Source organism: Sardina pilchardus, chromosome 2 (assembly GCF_963854185.1).
Source record: "Sardina pilchardus chromosome 2, fSarPil1.1, whole genome shotgun sequence".
Classification (NCBI taxonomy): domain Eukaryota; kingdom Metazoa; phylum Chordata; class Actinopteri; order Clupeiformes; family Clupeidae; genus Sardina; species Sardina pilchardus.
This window is the reverse complement of record NC_084995.1, coordinates 32,389,981-32,412,210: the sequence shown is the minus strand read 5'-3', so window position 1 is coordinate 32,412,210 and position 22,230 is coordinate 32,389,981. Positions and strand designations below refer to the sequence as shown.

At 46.3% G+C, this 22,230-nt stretch overlaps 1 protein-coding gene across 2 annotated transcripts in view; it reads left to right on the top strand.

The window, feature by feature from the left end:
- Nucleotides 1-22,230, top strand: part of ak5 (adenylate kinase 5) — a 51,128-nt gene that overhangs the window by 22,874 nt on the left and 6,024 nt on the right. Inside the window, exons 7-10 of one of the 2 annotated variants that reach the window (XM_062527491.1) lie at nt 3,745-3,835; nt 13,328-13,410; nt 19,038-19,080; nt 19,851-19,898. In XM_062527491.1, coding sequence (XP_062383475.1) covers nt 3,745-3,835; nt 13,328-13,410; nt 19,038-19,080; nt 19,851-19,898 — 265 coding nt within the window. Of the gene's footprint in view, nt 1-3,744; nt 3,836-13,327; nt 13,411-19,037; nt 19,081-19,847; nt 19,899-22,230 lie in introns of both variants that reach the window. The other variant, XM_062527484.1, reaches the window with a different exon arrangement.

Here is a 22,230-nt window from a genome sequence, read left to right as displayed (position 1 = left end):
TGTGGTAATTATGAAATTGCTCTAAGCTATCTTAATTATATGGTATTTTTTTAATCAGACAGAGTCGTAGATGCGCCCCTTTAATCACATTGTAATATCAATGTAGAGAGACATCAGTCATACTTATCTGTTCACTTACTCTGTACAAGTGAGTTTCTGGGAGTTATGTTACAATAACGAGCAAGGGCTTGTCCAAAGTTAACAGGGAGGCCATATTTGACCTTCGACTTCACATTTCACAGCATATTTATCTCAATATGTGTATACAGTATGTGCATTAGCCTTCAGCAAGACAAACATTAACCGATTTGAGTGACATGAATTCAGTCAGATTCTAAAGTTTGTCAAGGCCAATTGAATCAGAGCTAGAATGAGGCCAAATATATTGTTAAACCCAGTCATTTTGGTGAGAAGTGAAGTTGTGTCGACCGAATTAGCCTCCAGACTTGGAACTCTTTATATATAAATAACCTTCCTGCTAAGCTGAGCAACCCTCTGAGGTCTTTAGGTTGGTCAGGGCCATCTCTCATGTTTAAAACATCCCCTTCCCTCAAGTGTGTCCCAGAGAGGTAATGAGTGTCTGACTGAGCTGAAAAGGTCTGTGTTGATAGTGTGAACACACACGCACGCATACACGCACACACACACACACACACACACACACACACACACACACACAGGGTGGCTACTGACAGCGGAAAACACTATTATGGAGGAGAACTCAAACTGCAAAGGGCTTGTTTGATAGGTTATAATGGAATGTGTCGATAGATTGGAGCATACAGTTCATAGCACTCACCAGATATAGCGATGTTAAAGCAACACTCTATGCAATTATTTGTGAAGTATATACAAATGGGATCTGGGAACTCTTTTTAGTGTCATCTTCAAGCTAATTGGGATACAGTCATGTAAAGGACAGAGAAACATATGTGTCATTCCCCCCGGCGATCCAGGATTCACACTGTTAGTGGAGGAAGGCGTGCAGTGAAGACTCTGTGTGGTGTTAAAGCATGCCTTTTGGGTAGCTAGCTGGTTAGTTTTAGACCAAAACTCCATTGTGCTGCTTAAAGTACCTTAGCACTTTTAAAGTGCTTAAGTGGCTCTCAGAGTAGTTTCCCCTGTGGTGCCACTTCTCGAAGACCGACAATTTAATTGGCATATAGTGATCATGACAGTTTTTCAAGTTACCGTAAGTTGTATGCACCATAGTATGTAAACAATAAAGGGATGTTGGATCCAAAATCATCCAACATGTCAACATGGCATGTCTGAAGAACTATGCAGTTTGTAGTTTGAATGTATCTGTTTCTGATCGCTTTAGTATACCCCTACTTCATCTCAGTCTGTTTCCATTAGGCCTACTTGTCAGGAATGGAAGGACTCAAAGGAACACTGGAGCACCAGTACATTTGGTCTGAACCGTGAACTTGTCCCTGTGTGTCAGACTTCAATTACAGTGTGCGTCACACATGAACAAGACATGATTTCTTATTTCTAGCTGCTTAATCCATTTTTGCCCTCTCCACTTTGGCACAGTGGGGAATGTAGCAGTGGGGGAGCTCAGGTGCTTTAATGGTAAACACTTACACCACTGAGTCCCTGAGATCCTGTTGAAGATGGAAGCATTAGTATACAGTACCTCCTTATCAGTGAAATAGCTTACCCTGGGACACTAGCTTCTACTCAGCATGTAGAGATCTGGGAAGGATGTGATAGCGGATTTTACTCCAGCACTGCAGTATACGCAGTTTGGAGAGGTGGATGTAAAGGTCATATGGGTACACTTGACACTTTTCATAAGATTACTGTGTGCAAATGAAATGGACTGGCTATTAAAAGACCACATAATGGTGTACATACTGTAAGGTAGGCTACTGCAGAGGAGAGATTGGAGGTGTAAATGTCAGGTGAAAGATCATGACCTTTGACATCATAACATTAAACTAATTAAAATGGCCTTACCCAGGTACTGGAATGTTTATAGTTGGAGTTCAGCCTTCCTGGAGCACAGGAAGCATGAAAAAGTGCGGTCTCGTTTAGCCGAGGACATGTCGGCAAACTTCAGACACCTTCCCTGGTGCTTGACGTTGATGTCGCCTTGAATATTTGGTATGTGTGTGTGTGTGTGTTTGTGTGTGTGTGTGTGTCTTGGGGGGAGGGGGTTCAATTTTAATTGACTCTCTCATTCCTCTGACGGCCAGACCCAGACGCTTTCAAGCTTCAGCCGGGATTGCAGCAGCCAGCCACAGAGATAACAGTCTAGTTTTTTTCCCCCTACTTTGTTGTGAGGCTTGATTGAAGTCACCCTTTCTTTCCCTGGCAAGAAAGACCGTCTTCATTAACCACCACCTGGGCCTTCCACAGCATTGGCTCCCCGTCACCACCACCACAAGGGACTGTGTGACGTGACTCAGTGGCCAGAGCCTCTTCAGTGGGCTTTCAATTAACCTGCTCAAGGGACGCTGCATCTGCCGTCAAAGCCACCTCTCCTCAGGGCCCTGTGTGTCCACCCAAACATGCCTCAGGCAGCCTCCCAGCTCCTCTTTGTCTCATTAGCTCATAGTATGCTTTCAGATGTGTGGCTTGTTTTCCCCAGATTTAGGCTTGCATAAACAAATAGACTATTTAACTTGTTCTGTTCATCTCATTGCTTTACAAATGGGGAATCACATGAACTTTATCCTATCATACCCAGCCCAGGTTTAGTTTGAAGTCCCATCTAAACAGCCATTCATGTGCGACAGGTACTGTAGGCCTGCACTGTACAGGTAGTTGTCAGGATTGCACAAGATTAACCTAGTGGCTCGACTTGAGAGTTGTTTTTTTTACTCCTGTAATCCATTCACTTCGATGCCCCTCCTGCTGAGGTGCCAAGTGGTATGACACGAGTTCGGTATTGACATAGTTGATTATGTGCTAACTTTGGCATATACTGTATCTGGGCAATGCAGACAACACCCATGTCTGTCAGTACATCAGAATGGTCATGTTTTCTAAGTCACTTTGGAATGTTTTTTAAGGTAAACACCATTAAAGTTGCACAGAAGTCATGTTGCCAGTTCTCCAATGATTTTATAGAACATTCCGGTAATGAAGATCACTAATCTCTAATCACTAATCTCAGTCTTCTTTTGAGTTCAGTGAAACAGGTATGGCGCTTCCGGAAGCCTACCATAGGGAGACACGCCTCCACAGTGCATGCCACAAAGAAGCTCTTTTAGTCTGTTGTCATAGAAACCAGGGAAGACATGAATGGGGAGATGTTATGGGGAGGTCAATGTAACATGGTTTGTGTGTGTGTGTGTGTGTGTGTGTGTGTGTCAGTGTGGTACTGTATATGGCATGCTCTGGCAGTGACCTTGTGAAGTGCCATCAAAATGCCATACGTAACATCACCAGTGGAACAAGCTGCCATTCTTCAATAAACTCAACCATGGGTGAAAGATGGGTTGGATTGTCAAGATCTGTTACGAGCGTGGTTTTGACATTGAAAATCAAAACCTGCTTTCAAAGACATTTTGAAAGAGGTTCAAAAGGATTGTGAAATTGTGAACCCACCATTTTAAGGTCATCTGGAGAACAGGCAGCAGGATGCTCCCTCAGATGAACTCAATAGAAAAGTGGATGGTGAGGAAGAGCTAGAGAGTCGGAGAGACCTCCCTCCTGTGTCCACCTGTGACAGGTCTGTAGTGCTCTGAATAACAGATCGTGACATTACTTTTTTCTTTCCTGCCTACACAGCTAGATGCTGACAGGGAGGAGGAGGACGTCTTCTTTGACATCAGCCTGACTGTGGACAACAAGCTCTTTCCCACCAAAGAACCAGTGGCAGGTACGTATTGATGTCCTTTACAGGGTATGTGTCAGTCAATACATACATTACCATGCACCAGTTCTAGGGCAATGCAGTGCATAAAAGATATGAAAACGGTAGCGTCCAACCACTGAAAACCGACTATGACTGGCTTCCAAATTTACATTCAGCGTTCGGGTGATGAGCGTCTGATTCAGTGGCATCTGTTGTGTCATGACACTTGACACGTAAATGATGAATAATGTAATAGGGAAGTTTCATCTAATCCAAACAGTTTATAAAATCCCAAGGGCTTTTATATAAAATTCCTCTATCCTCTTCCTCGGACCAATGGCACAAGAGTATCTCTCGCCATAACAGCAGGGTTTTACGCTGATGTATTAGTGCCTGACGACGGTGTTAAGCGGCTGTCTCGTGATGGATGATGAGGGAGGTAAGTGTGAAGCTGGGCTGTTAGGACACCATGCACAGTTCCGCCGCTGCAGCTTGCAACCAACAACTCTGGGTGGGTGGGTGGCTGTGCTGAATGGCCTGTTGATGCATGATTATGAGGCTCAGGGAGTCAGTGGACATGACCCCGCTACACACTCTGATGAGGAGCACGAGTGTGTCTTGTCCAGTCGCTGACCTTGGTTTGGACAGGGCCGGGGCTGAGGCAGACCGAGGGAGTCGGGAGAAGGCGCTGAGCCGTGACGGTGAAAGGCCAAGACTCTGTAGCGGGCAGCCTCCTCGGGATGGACTAGGGGAGACGGGGTCGCGTGGTGGGAGAGACTCTGGCAGGGTTGAATTAACTGCCCCACAGAGTGGCAATGATTCATGGGGGAGCGAGACATGGAGAGGAGGAGCTGAAGAAATTCTCTGTGTTACTCGTTTTTATGTATTTCTTTACTTATTTCCTCGGTTCATCTCCTGCAGTCTCTGTTAAGTGTCTCAGTGGTACGGCAGGAGAGGATGTCCCATAGTGGTGGTCATGCAGGGAGGGGGAGCACTGTGAGATCGATAAGAGAGTATGGAGATGGGGGCTGACCACGGCCATTAATTGACTGATGTGAAGGTCAGACTCTAAGCAGAGTCGATTTTCTTTTTCAGCTCGGTGGATATTTACATAATTATTTCAGCAATATCTCTCCAAGTGATGTAATTCTGTTAAAGGTGAATTGCTCTAATGCATTATGTAATTAGTGTGAAAAGGAGGTTCCGAATATAATAACGAATGAAACTCCAGTGTCCATTTTTTTATGTTTGATTAACATTTGAAAGCATAGGCTTTACAGATGAATGCATGTGCATTTGTCAATTAAACATAGATAAAAATCCTTTGAAGCCATTTTTTATTAAATCAAATCTATAATTAGATCTAATTGTGGATACATTCTTTGAATCAGTAATTAGCAATGGTGATGTTTTATCAAAGAAAGAGGTATGTTTTAGCGGTGAACAAGCAATGCTGCTGATGATGAGGGTATATACTGTATGTTTATATTCAATCAAGCCTCACAACAAAGAAAAAAAACTAGAATGTTTAAAGGCCAGTTATTTCATGGAACCAGGATACTATGCATTGCATCCTGATAAAGTTCCCTTGACCTTTGGAATTAAAATAGCCCCACATCATCACACCATACTTAGAGATTGGCATGGTGTTTTATTTTTTCATTTATGGCTATGGCTATGGCTATGGCTATGGTTATTTAGCAGACGCCTTTGTCCAAAGCGACATACAAATAAATAACAATACAAATTAAGTTAACAGTGAATAACTACAAACTAGGGAGAATAGTAATATTATCAGTAGAACAATAATTTTAAGCACTAACCTAATGAGAAATAAAACAGTGAAATGAGAATAGCAATCAAATAAGTCACTCAGTTAATTATATATGATAATAATAACTAAAGCATGGTATGGCTAAATTTAAGGACAATAGCAAAATAAATTTCAAATTCTATCAATAGACAAATTATAACAAAACAATACTATTATACAAACCATAACACATCACAAACTCAAAGGACTAAGTGCATATTAAATAAATATGCCTTAAGACCCCTCTTAAAAGATCCAAAGCTGTTGCTGGAACGGAGAGCATTGGGCAACTCATTCCACCAACATGGAACCACTGAAGAATAGGATCTACAATTTGGCCTAGCATGTATGGTTGGTCGACATAACAGACGCTCCTCAGAAGATCGCAATGGGCGGTTGGGAATGTACATCGTGATTAAAGAACTGAAGTAGCTGGGAGCAGATCCAGTCAGTGTCCTATAGGCCAGAGTGAGAGATTTAAATTTAATTCTGGCTACTATAGGGAGCCAGTGGAGAGTAACTAGGAGAGGGGTTACATGTGTCCTCTTTGGCTGATTGAAGACCAGTCGTGCTGCAGCATTCTGAATCAACTGTAGTGGTCTTAATACACAAGCAGGTAGGCCAGCTAACAGAGAATTACAGTAGTCCAGCTTGGAGATAACCATTGCCTGTACAAGAAGCTGAGTGGAATCTTGTGTCAGATAAGGTCTGATCTTCCTAATGTTGTACAGGGTATACCGACATGACTTTGCAATTGAGGCAACATGCTCAGAGAAAGTAAGTTGGTCATCAATTATGACACCCAAGTTACGTGCCGATCTGGTTGGAGTCAGTGAGGATGAATCAAGCTGGATATTGATCTGTTGAGGAATAGCTGTTTTTGCTGGAAACACCAAGAGCTCAGTTTTGGAAAGATTAAGCTGAAGGTGCTGATCCTTCATCCAGATTGAAATGTCCTTCAGGCATGCAGAGATCCGATGGGAAACACTAGAGTCCTCAGGTGGGAAGGATAGGAAAAGTTGAGTGTCGTCCGCATAGCAATGATATTCAAATCCATGAGAGTGAATAATCCCACCTAAAGAAGTGGTGTAAATAGAGAAAAGGAGGGGCCCTAATACTGATCCTTGGGGGACTCCTGTAGTGAGGTCATGAGACTTTGATATCTGTCCCTGCCAAGACACGCTAAAAGAACGCCCTTTAAGGTAAGACTTGAACCAGTCAAGAGCTTTCCCAGAAATTCCCAGTTCATATAGTGTAGAAAGGAGAATGTCATGGTTAACCGTATCAAAGGCTGCAGATAAATCTAACAGAATTAACACTGATGACTGAGCAGAGGACTTAGCTACTCTCAATGCTTCAGTCACAGATAGAAGAGCAGTTTCAGTAGAATGACCACTCTTGAAACCAGACTGCATAGGGTCTAGTAGGTTATTCTGATAGAGGAAGTCACACATTTGCTTGAAGACCACTTTCTCCAAAACCTTTGACAAGAAAGGAAGAAGGGAGACAGGTCTGTAGTTCTTCACATCAGTTGAATTAAGTGTACTTTTCTTCAGCAAAGGCGTAATTCTTGCCTGTTTAAAAGAAGAAGGAACTATTCCAGAACTGAGTGAAGTATTAAATACATGTGTGACTGCCGGTATAATAGCGGGTGCTATAGACTGCAGGAGAGTAGACGGGACAGGATCCAAAGGGCATGTTGTTGGACGGCTTCGCTGAAGCAGTTGAGAGACCGCTTCCTCATCAAGAGGAGAGAAAAAGTCCAATGATGGCATCATGCTAACACCAGGCAGAGTCCTTCTTATAGGGTCATCAAACTGAGCACTTATCTTAGCAACTTTCTCAGTGAAAAATGTTGCAAAGTCATCTGCTGACAGTGAAGTAGCTGATGGCGGTGGTGGAGGATTGAGAAGAGACTTGAACATAGCAAAAAGTTTTCTGCTGTCAGTGGCGTTCTCAATCTTACTCTGATAATATGTTCTTTTTGCAAGTGTGACAGTGGATGAAAAAGATGATAGCATAGACTGGTATTTACTAAGATCATTTCTATCTCCAGATTTACGCCATTTCCTTTCAGCAGCTCTAAGTTCCTTGCGTACTGAGCGTATACTGTTTGTCAGCCATGGATGGCGAGGTTTAGAACGAGTGGGTCTTGTGGAAAGAGGACATGCTGCATTCAGACAGGATGCCAGTGTAGAGCAAAGAGTGTCTGTAGCATCATTAACCTCAAGTGATGAGAATGAGCTTGGAATAGGTAGAGCAGAAGTTACTAATGTTGCAAAATGTTCACTTGAGAGGTTAGAACGAGTGGGTCTTGTGGAAAGAGGACATGCTGCATTCAGACAGGATGCCAGTGTAGAGCAAAGAGTGTCTGTAGCATCATTAACCTCAAGTGATGAGAATGAGCTTGGAATAGGTACAGAAGTTACTAATGTTGCAAAATGTTCACTTGAGAGGCTTCTGAGGTTCCGTCGGAATGACATCGTCGGAGCAGGAACTGTAGGGTTATCAAGGAGACGCACAGAGAATCTAATGAAGTAATGATCTGATACATGTAGAGGATTAACCCAAACGTTGTCTGCAGTACAGTTACGTAGCAGAATCATATCAAGATCCTTACCAGCCTTGTGAGTAGGAGGACTGTGAACACGTGTTATACTAAAGGAGGAGAGTAAGGACAGGAAGTCAACTGAAGAGGAGTTGTCCAGATGAATGTTAAAATCACCAAGGATCAACAGAGGGCACGTATCCATTGGAATAGCAGACAGTAGAATGTCCAACTCATTCACAAAGTTGCCAAGCTGTCCTGGAGGGCGATAAATAACCACCAAGTATAATTTGTATGGTTCAGTTATCATGATGGCATGATATTCAAATGAGCTGTGGTTTTGAGTCGGTAGCAACTGAGTAAACCTCCAGTCATCAGAGATCAGAAAGCCTATTAGCTGGTTTCATGCTCATTGAGCTCAATGCAGACCGGAATTAACTGGCCTTAATAAAAAAGATCTGCCTGCCTCTATGGGAATTTAACATAGGGGTGCAAACACTTGTGACCCCTGTATTTTTAGGAAAAGCATGTATTTATTTATGATACATTATTCATTCACAAAGAAAATTGGTGTCCTTAAAGGTTGGATATTTCCTCATTTTTTTACTTAAGGCATTAAGATAAATTTTCAAAAGATGATTTTATACTCCTCCTTTTAGTACTTACTTAGTACATACTTATGAGCATCACTGTGTATATGTATAAACAAGATACATATTGTAGACATACTGTAGACACGTTTATACATCTTCTTCCATTCTCTGACAGTGCTCAGCCACAGTCATCTCACCACACACAAAGTGGCAGTTTGCCATTGACCAACACAATGTCTTTGCTGCTAGCATGGACTCATTTTCAAACTCTACCCCATACGTAAGGGATAATCAACGACGCGCCGTGCGTTTATAGGAAAATAATGCACGTTCGAAGTGGTAATAAGGACCCGACGCCGCAGGCGGAGGGGACTTTACACTTCGACCACGACTCTACACTTTACACCACGCACGGCGCGGAGTTGATTATCCCGCTTATACCACTGCTACTATCACTTTCGTTTATATTGCCGCTGTCTTAGATACAACGTTGTTGTTTTTACCGTTACATTGACATTGGCGAATTAATATTCAAGTGTAATAAGCCCAAAAGTAGGGAACTACTTCATAGCCGTGCGGTATATAGAAAAATAATGCACGTTCCAAACAGCGCATCACAATAGGACATTTGACCAAGCAGTGGTATAAAGTAAGTTTAATGAGCTTGTTGGCTGTACAAAGCAAACACACAGACAGACAAAAATGGATAATGGTAATGGATCTGGACTTATCAATGTTGAAGGGAACTTGTAATTACACAGATACACATGGCTTTGATTATATAATATTACACACACACACACACACACACACACACACACACACACACACAGACACAGACACACACACACACACACAGACACAGACACACACACACACACACACACACACAGAGAGAGAGACACACACACACACACACACACACACACACACACACACACACACACACACAGTCCGCACACTTACATTTCAGGGAATATGGACTACTCCACTCTAGTTGTGTTTGTGGGGCAAGTGGGCAGGGTGATCATGCAGGACTAGCTCAGACAGATGGATTCATGGATGGCCCGGGTGTAGTGGAGGCTGTGTGGCTCTTGTCCAGGCACTGCGCTGTGCCTGATAAACTCAGCTAAGCTAAGATAAGCCGCGAGCTGATAGAGCAGGGCCTGGAGGAGATAGAGATGCTGGGGAGGGGGATAAAGGGCCGTTCACACACCAAGAAGGATAGCTGTAACAGCCAATCAGAACCCATCACATTTTAGACATCACATTCATTAACACAAGGACAGATTTTTTCTTTTATCGTTACAGTTATCGTTACTGGTGTGAGCGGCCCTTAAGCCTATACGTGATCGCCATCCCCAAACTCTCTCACACACGCACACATACACAGACACACATACACAGACACACACAGACACACACAGACACACACACACACACACACACACACACACACACACACACACACACACACACACACACACACACACACACACACACACACACACACACACACACACACACACACACACTCACTCACACAAAGTGTACACATACCACATGCACATACACTCAGTTAGAGGGCTACATCTCTTAGCGTCACCCCTTCTGCCTCAGGCACAACACGTAGCAGAGCACACGTAGAGATCTCAAAAGCCCTGCATGCTCCTGTTCATGACTGTGAGGACAGTGCCTCAGTGCCTCAGGAATATCCAGTGAAGCCATGAACCAGGAATGTGACATTATAGCCAGCAGGCCATCTGGCTTGAGGCACTCCAGTGGTGGCTTATATGCATAGCCCATTGATCATGACAAGCATGTATCTAGTTCCTATGCTGCTTTCTGTGTGTGTGTTCATTCAGCTGCCAGAGAGCATGGTTCCTAAGATAGTAACACAATATATTACGTATATAGACACACACGAACACATACACACACACACACACACACACACACACACACACACACACACACACACACACAGACATGTACAATATATATTCCCTCTGTGAAAAGTCCATCTTTGACCCATAATTGTGGTATATGTGAAGCAGACCTCAGTGTGTCAGAGGGTCTTAAGCATTCCTCGGCTCCTGGGATCTCACACAGAGCATCTCTGCGCCGTTCCCTCTATCAGCCGGGGGAGATGGAACACGTTCTCCATGTTCAAGACTAGAAAAAAAACTATACACAAAACACACACCCACCACACACACCCACACACCCCCAGTGCTGAAGATAAGAAGCAATAACATATTTGAGGATTTGAGAGCTTTGCTTGTTCTATATCTCGCTTGAGTGATGCAGGGGAGGGACGCATGCCAACTCTGATCCCTCAGGAAATGAAGAGAGCGAGCCTCTCCCTCAGCCCCTCAGCCCCTCAGCCTCTCATCCCTTCACAGTGACTTGGGTGTTGGGGGTGCTGACGGTGTTGGTGATACTATCTGGCACAACTCGTCCAGTCTGGTAGCGCACTGTGCTGTGCTGTGCTGTGCTGTGCTGCTACGGGTTTTAGCAGGTTTAGCCTCCGTATAAGTTCTCCGCAGTGGGCATCCCGCGGTGGGCATCAACAGAAGAAACTCCTCCCCCCCCACCCCACCCTCCCCCCGGCACTGGGTGATCATCTTTGTACTCCAACTGGCAGGCTGGTTGGCAGCAGAGTGACGGCAGTGTGGGCATTGTTGCTGTGTGGCACGCATCTTCTCGGTCGCCCCCAGGTTTCTCCATGGCGATATGTATGTAGGAGCGGTGAGGAGTAGTGCCGTGTTATGTGGGTGGTGGGGTTCCGGGGGGTGGGGGGTGGCGGGGGGGGCAGTCCATTTGCCAGCTGGTGCCTCTCTCTTTGGCATGTAATGAGTTTAGTTGTGAAACGGCAGTGAGAGCCTCTCTCCCGCACCCTCTGGGCTCCAGGTGTGACAGCACTGTTTTTGAATAGGACACTCTTGAGAATCTCCATCAGTCTAATTTCCCCCCGCCGCACAGCTTGCATTCTTCCCTGAGGAAGCCACTTCTTGGATCCCGGTGGCCTGCTGGAAATGGCTAATCTAAAGAGATTGGAGAGTGCGGGAGAAATGACAGAAAGAAAGCGAAGGGATAAAAGCACAGCGGGCCATTTAGTGGTCTGGGCAGCTCTTGCACTCTGCTAAATTGCTCACTTGACCCCCTCCACAGGATAGGTTTTGGTGGAGATTACTGTGGAAGCTGTCCCTAATGGCAGATAAATGAATGGCAGTACCGGGGGGTGGATATCTGTGTGTGTGCGTATGTTTGTGTTTGTATTTGTGTTTGTGTGTGTTTTTGTGTGTGTGTGTGTGTGTGTTTGTGTGTGTGTGTGTGTGTGTGTGTGTGTGTTTATGTTTGAGTGTGTGTGTCTGTGTATGTGTGTGTGTGTGTGTGTGTGTGTGTTGGCGTTATATATGACATTAATATACTGCAGAGTGCAAAACGTCCGCTCTGGTATGACGGGACAGTGGACTGCGGACAGGACTCCTCTGGTGTGGACAGTCAAGGCCGTTCTCTGACATGCCGTCATCTTCACCCCGGAAAAAACATGTCAAGTCTCATCTTGAGACGTGGCTGATTTTGGGAGCAGAGTGCTGAGTCGGATTCTGCTCCTCTGCCTTGCTAACATAGCTAGACTCTGAAAGGAAAAAATATTTCAGTTTGGAATGGCCAACGTGCAAGTGTTACCTCTTGCCCGTGTTTTTTTTTTTTGTCAGAAGTTTCACTTTGCATTTTTGCATTTTTTTGCATGCCTAAAATAGGATTTGCAACGGTAGTGAAGATCAAAGTACACACATGCCTCCATAACCACATTCATAATCTCTGCTGGGGATTGTTATGAAGTGCAGGCAATGGGAAATTAAATTGCATGGCAAGTATGGTAACAATGAATACATAAGACTGGTTGCCATTCAGAGACTGAATGAAAGAGTATCTGAGACATTGTTGTAGGTGTGTAGTGGTTGTAGATGTGTCTGTTCAAAGGCACCATGTCCCATTGAAAAACTGAAGAATTAATTGAGTGACCCAAAGAATCCAGAGACAGAAGAGAGTGAGAAACAAGACTGGATTCCACAAAAAGACAGTGTTAAGCATGAAGAATGACCCACAATTGAACATTTCTTCTAAATTCTCAAGAGACTGGAAAATTTGCAACACTCGGTGTGAATAGTTCACAAAAATATATTTGATTTATTAGTAATAAAATAGAAGGAATCCCTTGCCACCTCATGTTCCTCATCAATCATCAACTCATATTCTCAGTCCGTCTCCAGTCCACTTAAAGACTGGCCTTCGGGCACTGAGAATATAGCCTATTAACGGCTTGTTGGAGTGTTAATAATCTACAGAGGCTTCTCATCAGGGCCGTCATGTTTTAAGATTAGTCACCCTCCTCTGCATGAGTGTCGTTCTCTGTGATGCAAAGGAGCCTGGGGTGTCTTAAGTGAATCAGCACAGCCTTACTTCCTCTCTGTTCTCAGTGTTATGTCCATTAAGGTAATGCTCCTCTCTCTCTCTCTCTCTCTCTCTCTCTCTCTCTCTCTCTCTCTCTGTAGGCCCTAGTGAGCTTGACCTTAGTTTGCTGTCAGACACCACAAGCCTGACAGAGGCAGACGAACCCTCCAAACTTGATGAGCAGGTAAGTAGCATTCGTTTCTGTGAGACATGTGTATGCTATGAGGCATGCATCACATATGAGTATAGCAACACGTTGTTTTACCACTCTCTTCTATCTGTTGTTTTACAACTCTCTTCTATCTGTTCAACTCTCCCCTCTCTTCTCCCCTCCGCCTGCGTACTGCTTGTATCTGACCGCTTTAGAATTATGTAAATTTAAGAAATTGATGAAATATAGCTTCATTGTATCTCCCATGAGGCATAATGGTTTATGTCCCTTTGGCATTTAAGCTTCTATTACGATTGCCTCGGAACGCTCTTTGCCTTTTTGTTCACAAAACGTTTGGATTCACATTCACGTAAGTATTCAGATTGTCACCCATTTCAAAAAAAGGAGAGAGAGAAAATGAGATACATTGAATTGCTGTGCTGAGTCAAAGACAGACAGAGAGAGAGAGAGAGAGACTGAGAGTGAAGCTCAAGCGTTTACTGGCAGTGTAGAATGTGGCAGTGAGATCAACAAGCAGCTTACAATGTCTGCATTATAGCACCAGCGAATATCCATCTCCCTCCTGCACAAGCCCTCCACTGCTCTGCTCTATTGACACAGAACAACAGCCCCATGAGCAGCACATGAGCTCAGTCTCCTCCACTCACCATCTCCCTATAGGATGCCTGCACACACCACTAGAGACCTTTCTGCTCATCTCTCTACACGTATGGTCATCATTCATATGGCATTATTGCTTAAATATGAATTTGGGATGCTGTTATTTATGAATATGAAAGCCAGTATCCACACAAGAAGGCTAACAGTATGTGCATGTTGAGTAGGTATTCATTCAGTTCCATAAAGTCCCCCTCCACTCACCATCTCCCTGTAAGATGCCTGAACACCACTAAAGACCTTTCTGCTCATACCTCTCTAACATTTGTGTTCATTATTCATATAGCATTATGGCTTAAAGATGTATTTGATGCTGTTATTTATGAATGTGAAAGTAAGTCAGTATCCTCAAGCACTGCTGAGGCTAACAGTATGTGCATGCAGAACTGTTGAGTACTGTAGGTATTCTTTCAGTTCCATAAAGTCTCTTCAGTGACCATGATTGTGCTCAAATCACTGCCACCATTTATACTGTACATAGCTTTGCATGGATAAGACCACCTGCACAGCAATCATCTGTACCCTGCTGCGGCACAAATATCCCTGCATGCAACCACACGTTGCTACTTAAATGGTGACCACCAATTGTAGTTGACCTGCTCAGGAAGACAAATTGCTGTGATATTTTAAATCAACATCTGCTGTCCAGCAGACGAATGGCTTCAATTTCCGGCCGCCCAAGCCGCCCTTTTGAATTCAGTGGAACTTTGAATGTTTTTTTTAAATTCATGAGCTCGTTTGTGTGTCAGGCTGCTCCTTTTCTACCTTCACACATTAGGTCTATAACAAGCTGATGCCTCTGAAGTGTTTTTGCTTTGGTCCAGACTGTACCGTACATGCAGTGTCCAATTAAACTCCGCCATCCTCCTATATATACGATAATTGTCCAATTATTTCGGTGAGCTGTACAAATGAGACGTGATGGCGAGCGCATTGGCAGTGCCACTTCCTCCCCACTCACAGCACCAGTGTGGCTGCACCCTCACCAACACGCCCTGAGACCCATGGTTAGTGTCCCTCGTTGGTGGAACGCACTACCTGTTCCTACTAGAGTAGGGACATCCCTCGCCATCTTCAAAAATGTTCTGAAAACCCAGCTCTTCAGAGAACATCTCCTCTCTCATAGCACTACTGCAGACAATTGCACTCATTGATGCACTTATTTACACTCATTGATGCACTTATTGCGGTTTTTAATTTGTTGTTAGAAGTGCTCTAAAAAGCTTAAATGTTTTTACCACGTTATAAAGTCACTTTGGTTGAAAAGCGTCAGCCAAATGTACTGTAATACATATAAAATGTAATAAAACCCAACACCAGTTGTGGCACATTTCAGCTCCTCAGCCAAAGACCTGTCGCTGCCCACTCTGCCACATGGTGCCTGTGTCCTTGAGCCCCAGATGGGACCCGTTTACACCTATAGAGGCTGTTTCATCCATCACAGAGACTTACTGTATCACTTCATCAGCAGCAGCTCTCTCTACAAGGAGACGACACACTCTCTGACCTCCAGCGCGTCCATTTAAGATTATTAGTTAGATAGATAGATAGATAGATAGATAGATACTTTATTGATCCCCAAGGGGAAATTCAAGTTAGTTAGCTCAGATCACAACCGAGAGAAGCACTGTGAACTCAACACAACACGGACGTCGTCGTGTAGTCCTAATGCTGTGTTTGGATGTCATCCATAGACAGTAAAAGATCAAATGTAATCTGGTAACATGAAACGTCAGTAACCTCTGAGCATCTGCACTTTGACATGTTATTATAATACGCTGAGTACCTGACTCTTCAGCTTGGTCTTGATTCTAGGTATTGTACTTACAGTATTACAGTCTTACAGTATGTAGTGAGCAGCCTTGTTATCTAATGGATGATGTAGAATGATCAGAAACTCAGGTGCACTGTGTCCTGCCTCACAGACCTGTCACCTGGTTATTCTGTCGACTGCTTCGTTATCCACACACGCTTGTGAAAAAGGCATCTGCCAAATAGCATAACCACAACCATTGCATAACCATATTGTCTTTTTTTGGTATGGTCGTACTGTTCGTCTCGCCAGTGCACAATGGAGTGGCCTTGTTTAATGTGACTCAGTGTGTGTGTGCCTCCAAAACAGCTTGCTGTAATGGCCCGCCCTTCAGAACTAATCAGCCAGCTGGAGTTGAGGCTGCACGCGCTGGGATGCTGACCGCCACTGCCCAGAGCTCTGAGAGCCTCACAACTCATTTGAGCCATGTGATGCTGGCCAGAGCAGCACTCCCCTCTTCCCAAGTCCCTTGGTCTTTTTTTGAGACATGAGCCTTGTTTTTGTTCCAGAGCCTCAGCTGCTTTTTTTGCACGGACAGGGGAGAGTGAGCAAGGCAGCTTAGGTCTGTCTCTTTGAAACTGCAGCTGCATCTCTGAATCTACTTTGGCTTTGAAGGGCCAAAGCATGTCAAATAACACAAGCACCTCACAGCTGTGTGTGTGTGTGTGTGTGTGTGTGTGTGTGTGTGTGTGTGTGTGTGTGTGTGTGTTTGTGTGTGTCTCAAACAGCGTGCTTGTGGGTCTCTCTGTATGCATGATTCTGTGTGTGCTTGAAGGTCTAGACAGAGTGAATGTCTGTGTGGATTAATGAGGGTGTGTTCCACTTTAACCATCACCACACACATGCATGCATACCCCTTACACCACACAAACACTCTGAGGAAATAGGCCCCCCCCCCCCCACACACACACACCACAAACAGAAAGCAGTCTCTCCACCAGCCTCACCCGCCCACACAGTGACCGTGTCATCTGTGGCCACCCGTGGGCCCCTGCAGGCACAGCCAGTCCCCGTGTCTCCGTCTGAGCTCAACAGGCGGCAGGCCACCCCACACGATGCCCACCACACTGCCCACCCCACAAGATGCCCCCTGCCCACTCATGCCCACCCCACAAGATGCCCACCCCACTTCCCACCCACAAGATGCCCACCACACTGCCCACCCCACAAGATGCCCACCCCACTGTCATACTGTGTGTGTGTGTGTGTGTGTGTGTATGTGGCTGAGCTGCAGGTGTGTGTGCTCGTAATGGGGGGTGGAGGCAAAAGAAGAGGGATGGAGAAACTCTGTGTTGCTTCCCCCACTCTCACCCGAGAATGTAGAAGTATTTGGTGCCCAGGCTGCTCGTGCTGTGCTTTGGGTAAAGGGGACATTCTTAATGGAGTGTGGTTGCGTAAGTCTCTTTCACCCAGGCGACCGGGGGAAATTGAGAGTGAGAGGGGTAGACAGGGGTAGAGGGAGAGAGAGAGAGAGAGAGAGAGAGAGAGAGAGAGTGATAGTGTGAGCTAACAAGAGATGGAGAAAGTGAGGTTGTGGAGGAAGATGGAGGACGTGTGCTAGTGCCGAGACTTCCTCTGTTGCCCACGCCTGTGGGATCTCCGCTCAGCACTGGACTCTGGCTCGGCGGCCGGCCCCGTGGACTGTTCACGCCGCACTACTCTGTGAACGGACACTCACACTCACACGGAACAGGAGTGGAGGAGAGGAGGTGGCACGGGAGAGGAGGAAGAGGAAGAGGAAGAGGAAGAGAGAGCTGAGTGACGTTTCCCAGAGCGGATGTTGTGTGTGTGTGTCCCTGCTCCCCTCTCCAGTTGACCCGTGTTTGCCTCGTTCCGCTTCACTTCCCCCCAGCTAATGAGGGATGGCGATGAGCGGAGCGCAGAATGTCCTCGTGGAGATAACGTTACCTCTGCCTTTTTAAGTTCCTCACATATGCACCACTAATAACCTAAGGTGAATCACAGACCATGTTTACCGGAAAACATGGTCTGTGATTCACCTTAGGTTATTAGTGGTGCATATGTAGCCAGATGATTTTTATTTGTGTGTGTATGTGCGTGTGTGTGTGTGTGTGTGTGTGTGTGTGTGTGTGTGTGTGTGTGTGTGTATGTGTATGTGTGTGTGTGTGTTTGAAAGGGGGGAAGGAGGATGAGCCCCCCTGAGCCTCCCTGTCTCCCATGTGACTCATTGCACCAGCTGGCATGCCCACATGACCAACTGGCTCCTCGCTGCTGCCACCCTTCTGGACTCTCCTCCTCCTCCTCCTCCTCCTCCTTCGAGCCACTCGGAGTCTGTGTCACCACCCGTGCCAGCCTGCAGATCGACACACAGCCAGCTTCTCCTCTCGGCCGCCACCTCCCCCACTCCCCGTCTCTGACCACTCCCCTCCGCCCCCCCCCCCCCCCTCCCCATCAGACGCCGACCACCACAGGTCACTGACCACCGCAGGTCACTGACCACCACCAGCTCCATTTGGGCAGCGCCAGGCCCCGTCGCTACCACACACACACACCATGAGTCCGTCCTCCACACACTCTAGTCCAGAGAGTCACTCTCCGAGCCCACGCCAGCGCCATTATGGTCTGTGTTGTGTTCTACAGGAAGCCCACTAAAGCAGAGTAAAGTACTGCCGCCCTGCCCCAGCCTCTAATGTGGCATTTAAAGGTTTGCTGTTTTTTGACATAAAAAAGCACATGACCTTTTAGCCAGTTTGTTATTCGCCGTCGTGTGCCCTATATGTCTGTGGTGCTCCTGCCAGAGCAGTACGATAAGAGCAGCGCTGGATTCATTAGCAGTCGGAGGGAGTGTGTGTGTGTGTGTGTGTGTGTGTGTGTGTGTGTGTGTGTGTGTGTGTGTGTGTGTGTGTGTGTGTGTGTGTGTGTGTGTGTGTGTGTGTGTGTGTGTGTGGCTGAGCTGCAGGTGTGTGTGCTCGTCGTGGGGGGTGGAAGCAAAACAAGAGGGATGGATAAACTCTGTGTTGCTCCCCCCGCTCTCACCCTCCCCGCGCGCTATGCCATCAGCCACCAGGCTTGTGCTCTCAAGGGAAAGAATGGGATCTATTTCTATCTCATGTTTTTCTTCTCTTTCTTCTGTCTTTCTTATCAACCTCTCTCTCTCTCTCTCTCTCTCTCTCTCCCTCTCTCTGTCTCCTGTCTCTCTCTCTGACAGGCAGATGAAGAGGTGGCAGCATGTGCAGGGTGTTCAACAGAGAGTGAGTATTTGGCCCACATTAAGTGCTATGATGTGATGTGATGTGATGCGATGTAATGTGATGTGATGTGATGTGATGTAATGTGATGTGTGTGTGTGCGCGCGCGTGTGTGTGTGTGTGTGTGTGTGACAACTATTGTTAACTATTCTATGCCATTCATGAGAGAATGAATGTTTTGGGTTATGGTGCATCAGTTCAACCTCTCCCTGTAAGTATGTGTTAACCTTTGCAGATACAGTACGTGCAACCCCAGCTTTTCTAAAATAAATAGTGTGCTCTCAAGCCTGCAGTCAGTCCAAACACACACACACACACACACACACACACACACACACACACACACACACACACACACACACACACACACAGTCAGTCTGGCAGTCATCATTGGATGTCTGTGGTTCTTCTGAAGTCACCACTGAAGTGTGGACGGAGATGAGCATCAGCAGAAAGGATGTGCTTCTCTTCTCATTGAGCTTGGGGTGGAAGTGAGGAAGAGCCTTTTCTGTTTCCAGGCACCTCTTTGTCTTTGTCAGTCCGTTAAAGGTACGGCGAGGCATTTTAAACAGCACAGGGAGAGCTGGATGAATACGAATAAGCAACTCTGCCCAGAAACAATGTGTAGAAACAAAGAATTCTAATCAAATCACCTTCTTGACAGGCATCAGTAAGCAGCCCGTCCTTATTCCCTGGCCATGTTGACATTCCTGCATGCATAAACTGGTGTTTGTTGTTTGCCTCCGCTTTTCATTTTATTGTTCTCTCAGCAGTCGGCATGCCGGTGGATCCGAAGAAACCAAAGGTCATCTTCGTGATCGGTATGTTTCTCTGGGTAAAGCAATTAAAAAGCATCTCACCTGCCTCATTGTTATCACGGCATCTCATTAGAGGCCCTTCACCCGGGACAGAGAGCGCTACTGTGTGTGTGTGTGTGTGTGTGTGTGTGTGTGTGTGTGTGAGAGAGAGAGAGAGAGAGTATGAGAGGGGCTGCCATGTTATCTGTATCTGTGTGATGCCATGATACATTTTCATTAATTACGCTGTAAATAAAATCCACGTGGCAGCATTGTCTCCTGACAGGCAATCAGACAGAGGGTGGGAGATGGGGGGGGGGTATGGGGAGGGAGAGAGGGAGGAAAACAGACAGAGAGAGAGAGAGATAGAGAGAGAGAGAAAGAGAGATAATGCAACAGTGTGAGTCAGTGTACAATTCCTGGAGCATTGGTAAGATAGAAAGAAGAGAAGAGAAGAGAAGAGAAGAGGGCGGGAGCGGAGACAACCAAATGAGCTCCCAGCTGAGTGGCGCGGCGCCGCTGTCCCCCGGTCCCAGGTGCCGTGTGCCGGCGCACTCTAATGGGCCTGGGGACGGGAGCACGGAGCAGCGCGGAGCAGCGCGGAGAGAGGCAGACTGTCTACTGCATCTGTGGAGGGAGAGCAGAGAAGACGTCCCCTCCCCACTTCCCCCTCTCTCAGAAGTCTCTCTCCTGCAGAGACACACTGAGTCACCCCAACTAAAAAATAAATAAATAAATAAAAACACACAAAGCACACGCACTCTCGAAAAATGAGAGAGAGGCTGTGTGTGGAGAGGAGGGGGTGTGAAAGGCAGAAGTAGTATAGGGGGAAAGTGCTAAGAGCGCAGGAGAGAGAGAGAAGTGATAGAGAGGGTGAAGTCGGGTAGCTGGAGCTTTCTGAGTCGCCGGATGGTGCTTATGTAAGTGGCCTCCCCTGCTCACTGGCCAGAAACCAACAAGAGGATGAATGAGAGAGGAGGAGGGGGAGGGGGGGCGCCAGGGTATGACTGGGTCAGGGACTCGCCTACCTGGGCTGAATGAATGGGTGGAAGACCGCTGTTGATGCCCTCATTCCAGCCAGCAGCGCTCTCCTTTCTTACTCACACTACCTGTCCTCTGAGCTGTCAGTCAAAATGGGTGACAGACAGACTGTCAGGCAGAGAGCTTCATCGTAGAGCTGCCCCTTGACTGACAGGAGGCACCTCATGAATTTTCTGGAGCCTCATAATATTGCCGGGTGCTTTTAATGGTCTCCCGGAATCCCGCTCTTTGCGGGAATATGGAAATGAATCAATCAGTGGATCCAATCCTGGTGTCATGATTGCCTGTGTCTGTGTCTGTGTCTGTTCAGATAAGCAGTCAGTGTGCCCTTATCTAGGTGATGCACACCATTTTCCAGGTGGGCCTCAGACTGGAGTGATAGCCCTGTAATTATAAAGCCTGTTGCACCCGCGCCACAGTGCCAAGGTGCAGTCCCAGTGTGAAACACGTGGATAAATATTTCATATATTCAAGGCTCCCTTTGTCTCTGCTCCAGTGGCTCTGCTTGTAAAAAAAAAAGTCCACATCTGAATATGCAGTATTTTGGTCAACCTTGATGGCTGCTGAATTCATTTGAACAAAGACAACTATTGCCTTGCAAATTCTTTTGCACCTTCACTATCAAGAAAGTAAAGGGGTGGTGGTGGTGGGGGGGGGGGTTGTCTCATTTGGGAGGACCGTCCAGGTTTCTGCATTCTCTCTAGACCCTCAGCATGTCTGTCTGTCTGTCTGTCTGTCCGTCGTAAGTCTGCTTTAATGAAGCAGCCCTCAGAGCAGGCTAGGGGTGGGTGCTCACTAGCCTGGCTAGCGCCTACCACTTCTCAAATGAGACGTGGTCTGGCAACCAGACGTTCGTTTTCTCGTATTTTAAAAAAAATGTCCAGATCCGTTCATTGGGCGCCACGGATGTCTATCAAATGCGTCTGTGCATAGCTCATCATGGTCTTGCTTTCTCCCCTGTTCTGTGATTGGTCGCCAACATCAGGCGGAAATTTGGGTGTTAGTTTCCAGACTGCCTTACAGTAGCTGCGTGATTGAAATCACCGCGCAAGGCAGGATGGGAACACCCAGGCTAGGTGCTCACACGAAGGGAGTCAGATGCAGCCATGCAAGGCGTGCTGAGAATCCCCACCCAGGGCCTCCTCAGTGGGGTCTGAGATGGTTCTGGACTCTAGAGAGCCCAAAACAAGGGGTCTAGTCAGGGTCCTGGCCAGCGGTTCTGAAGGCAGTGTGTGTCACTGGGAGACATTGCTACAGGTGGTACACACAGACGTGGCCTGTGCTGCAGTAGGTGTGGAGTCCGGGGAGTTACAGT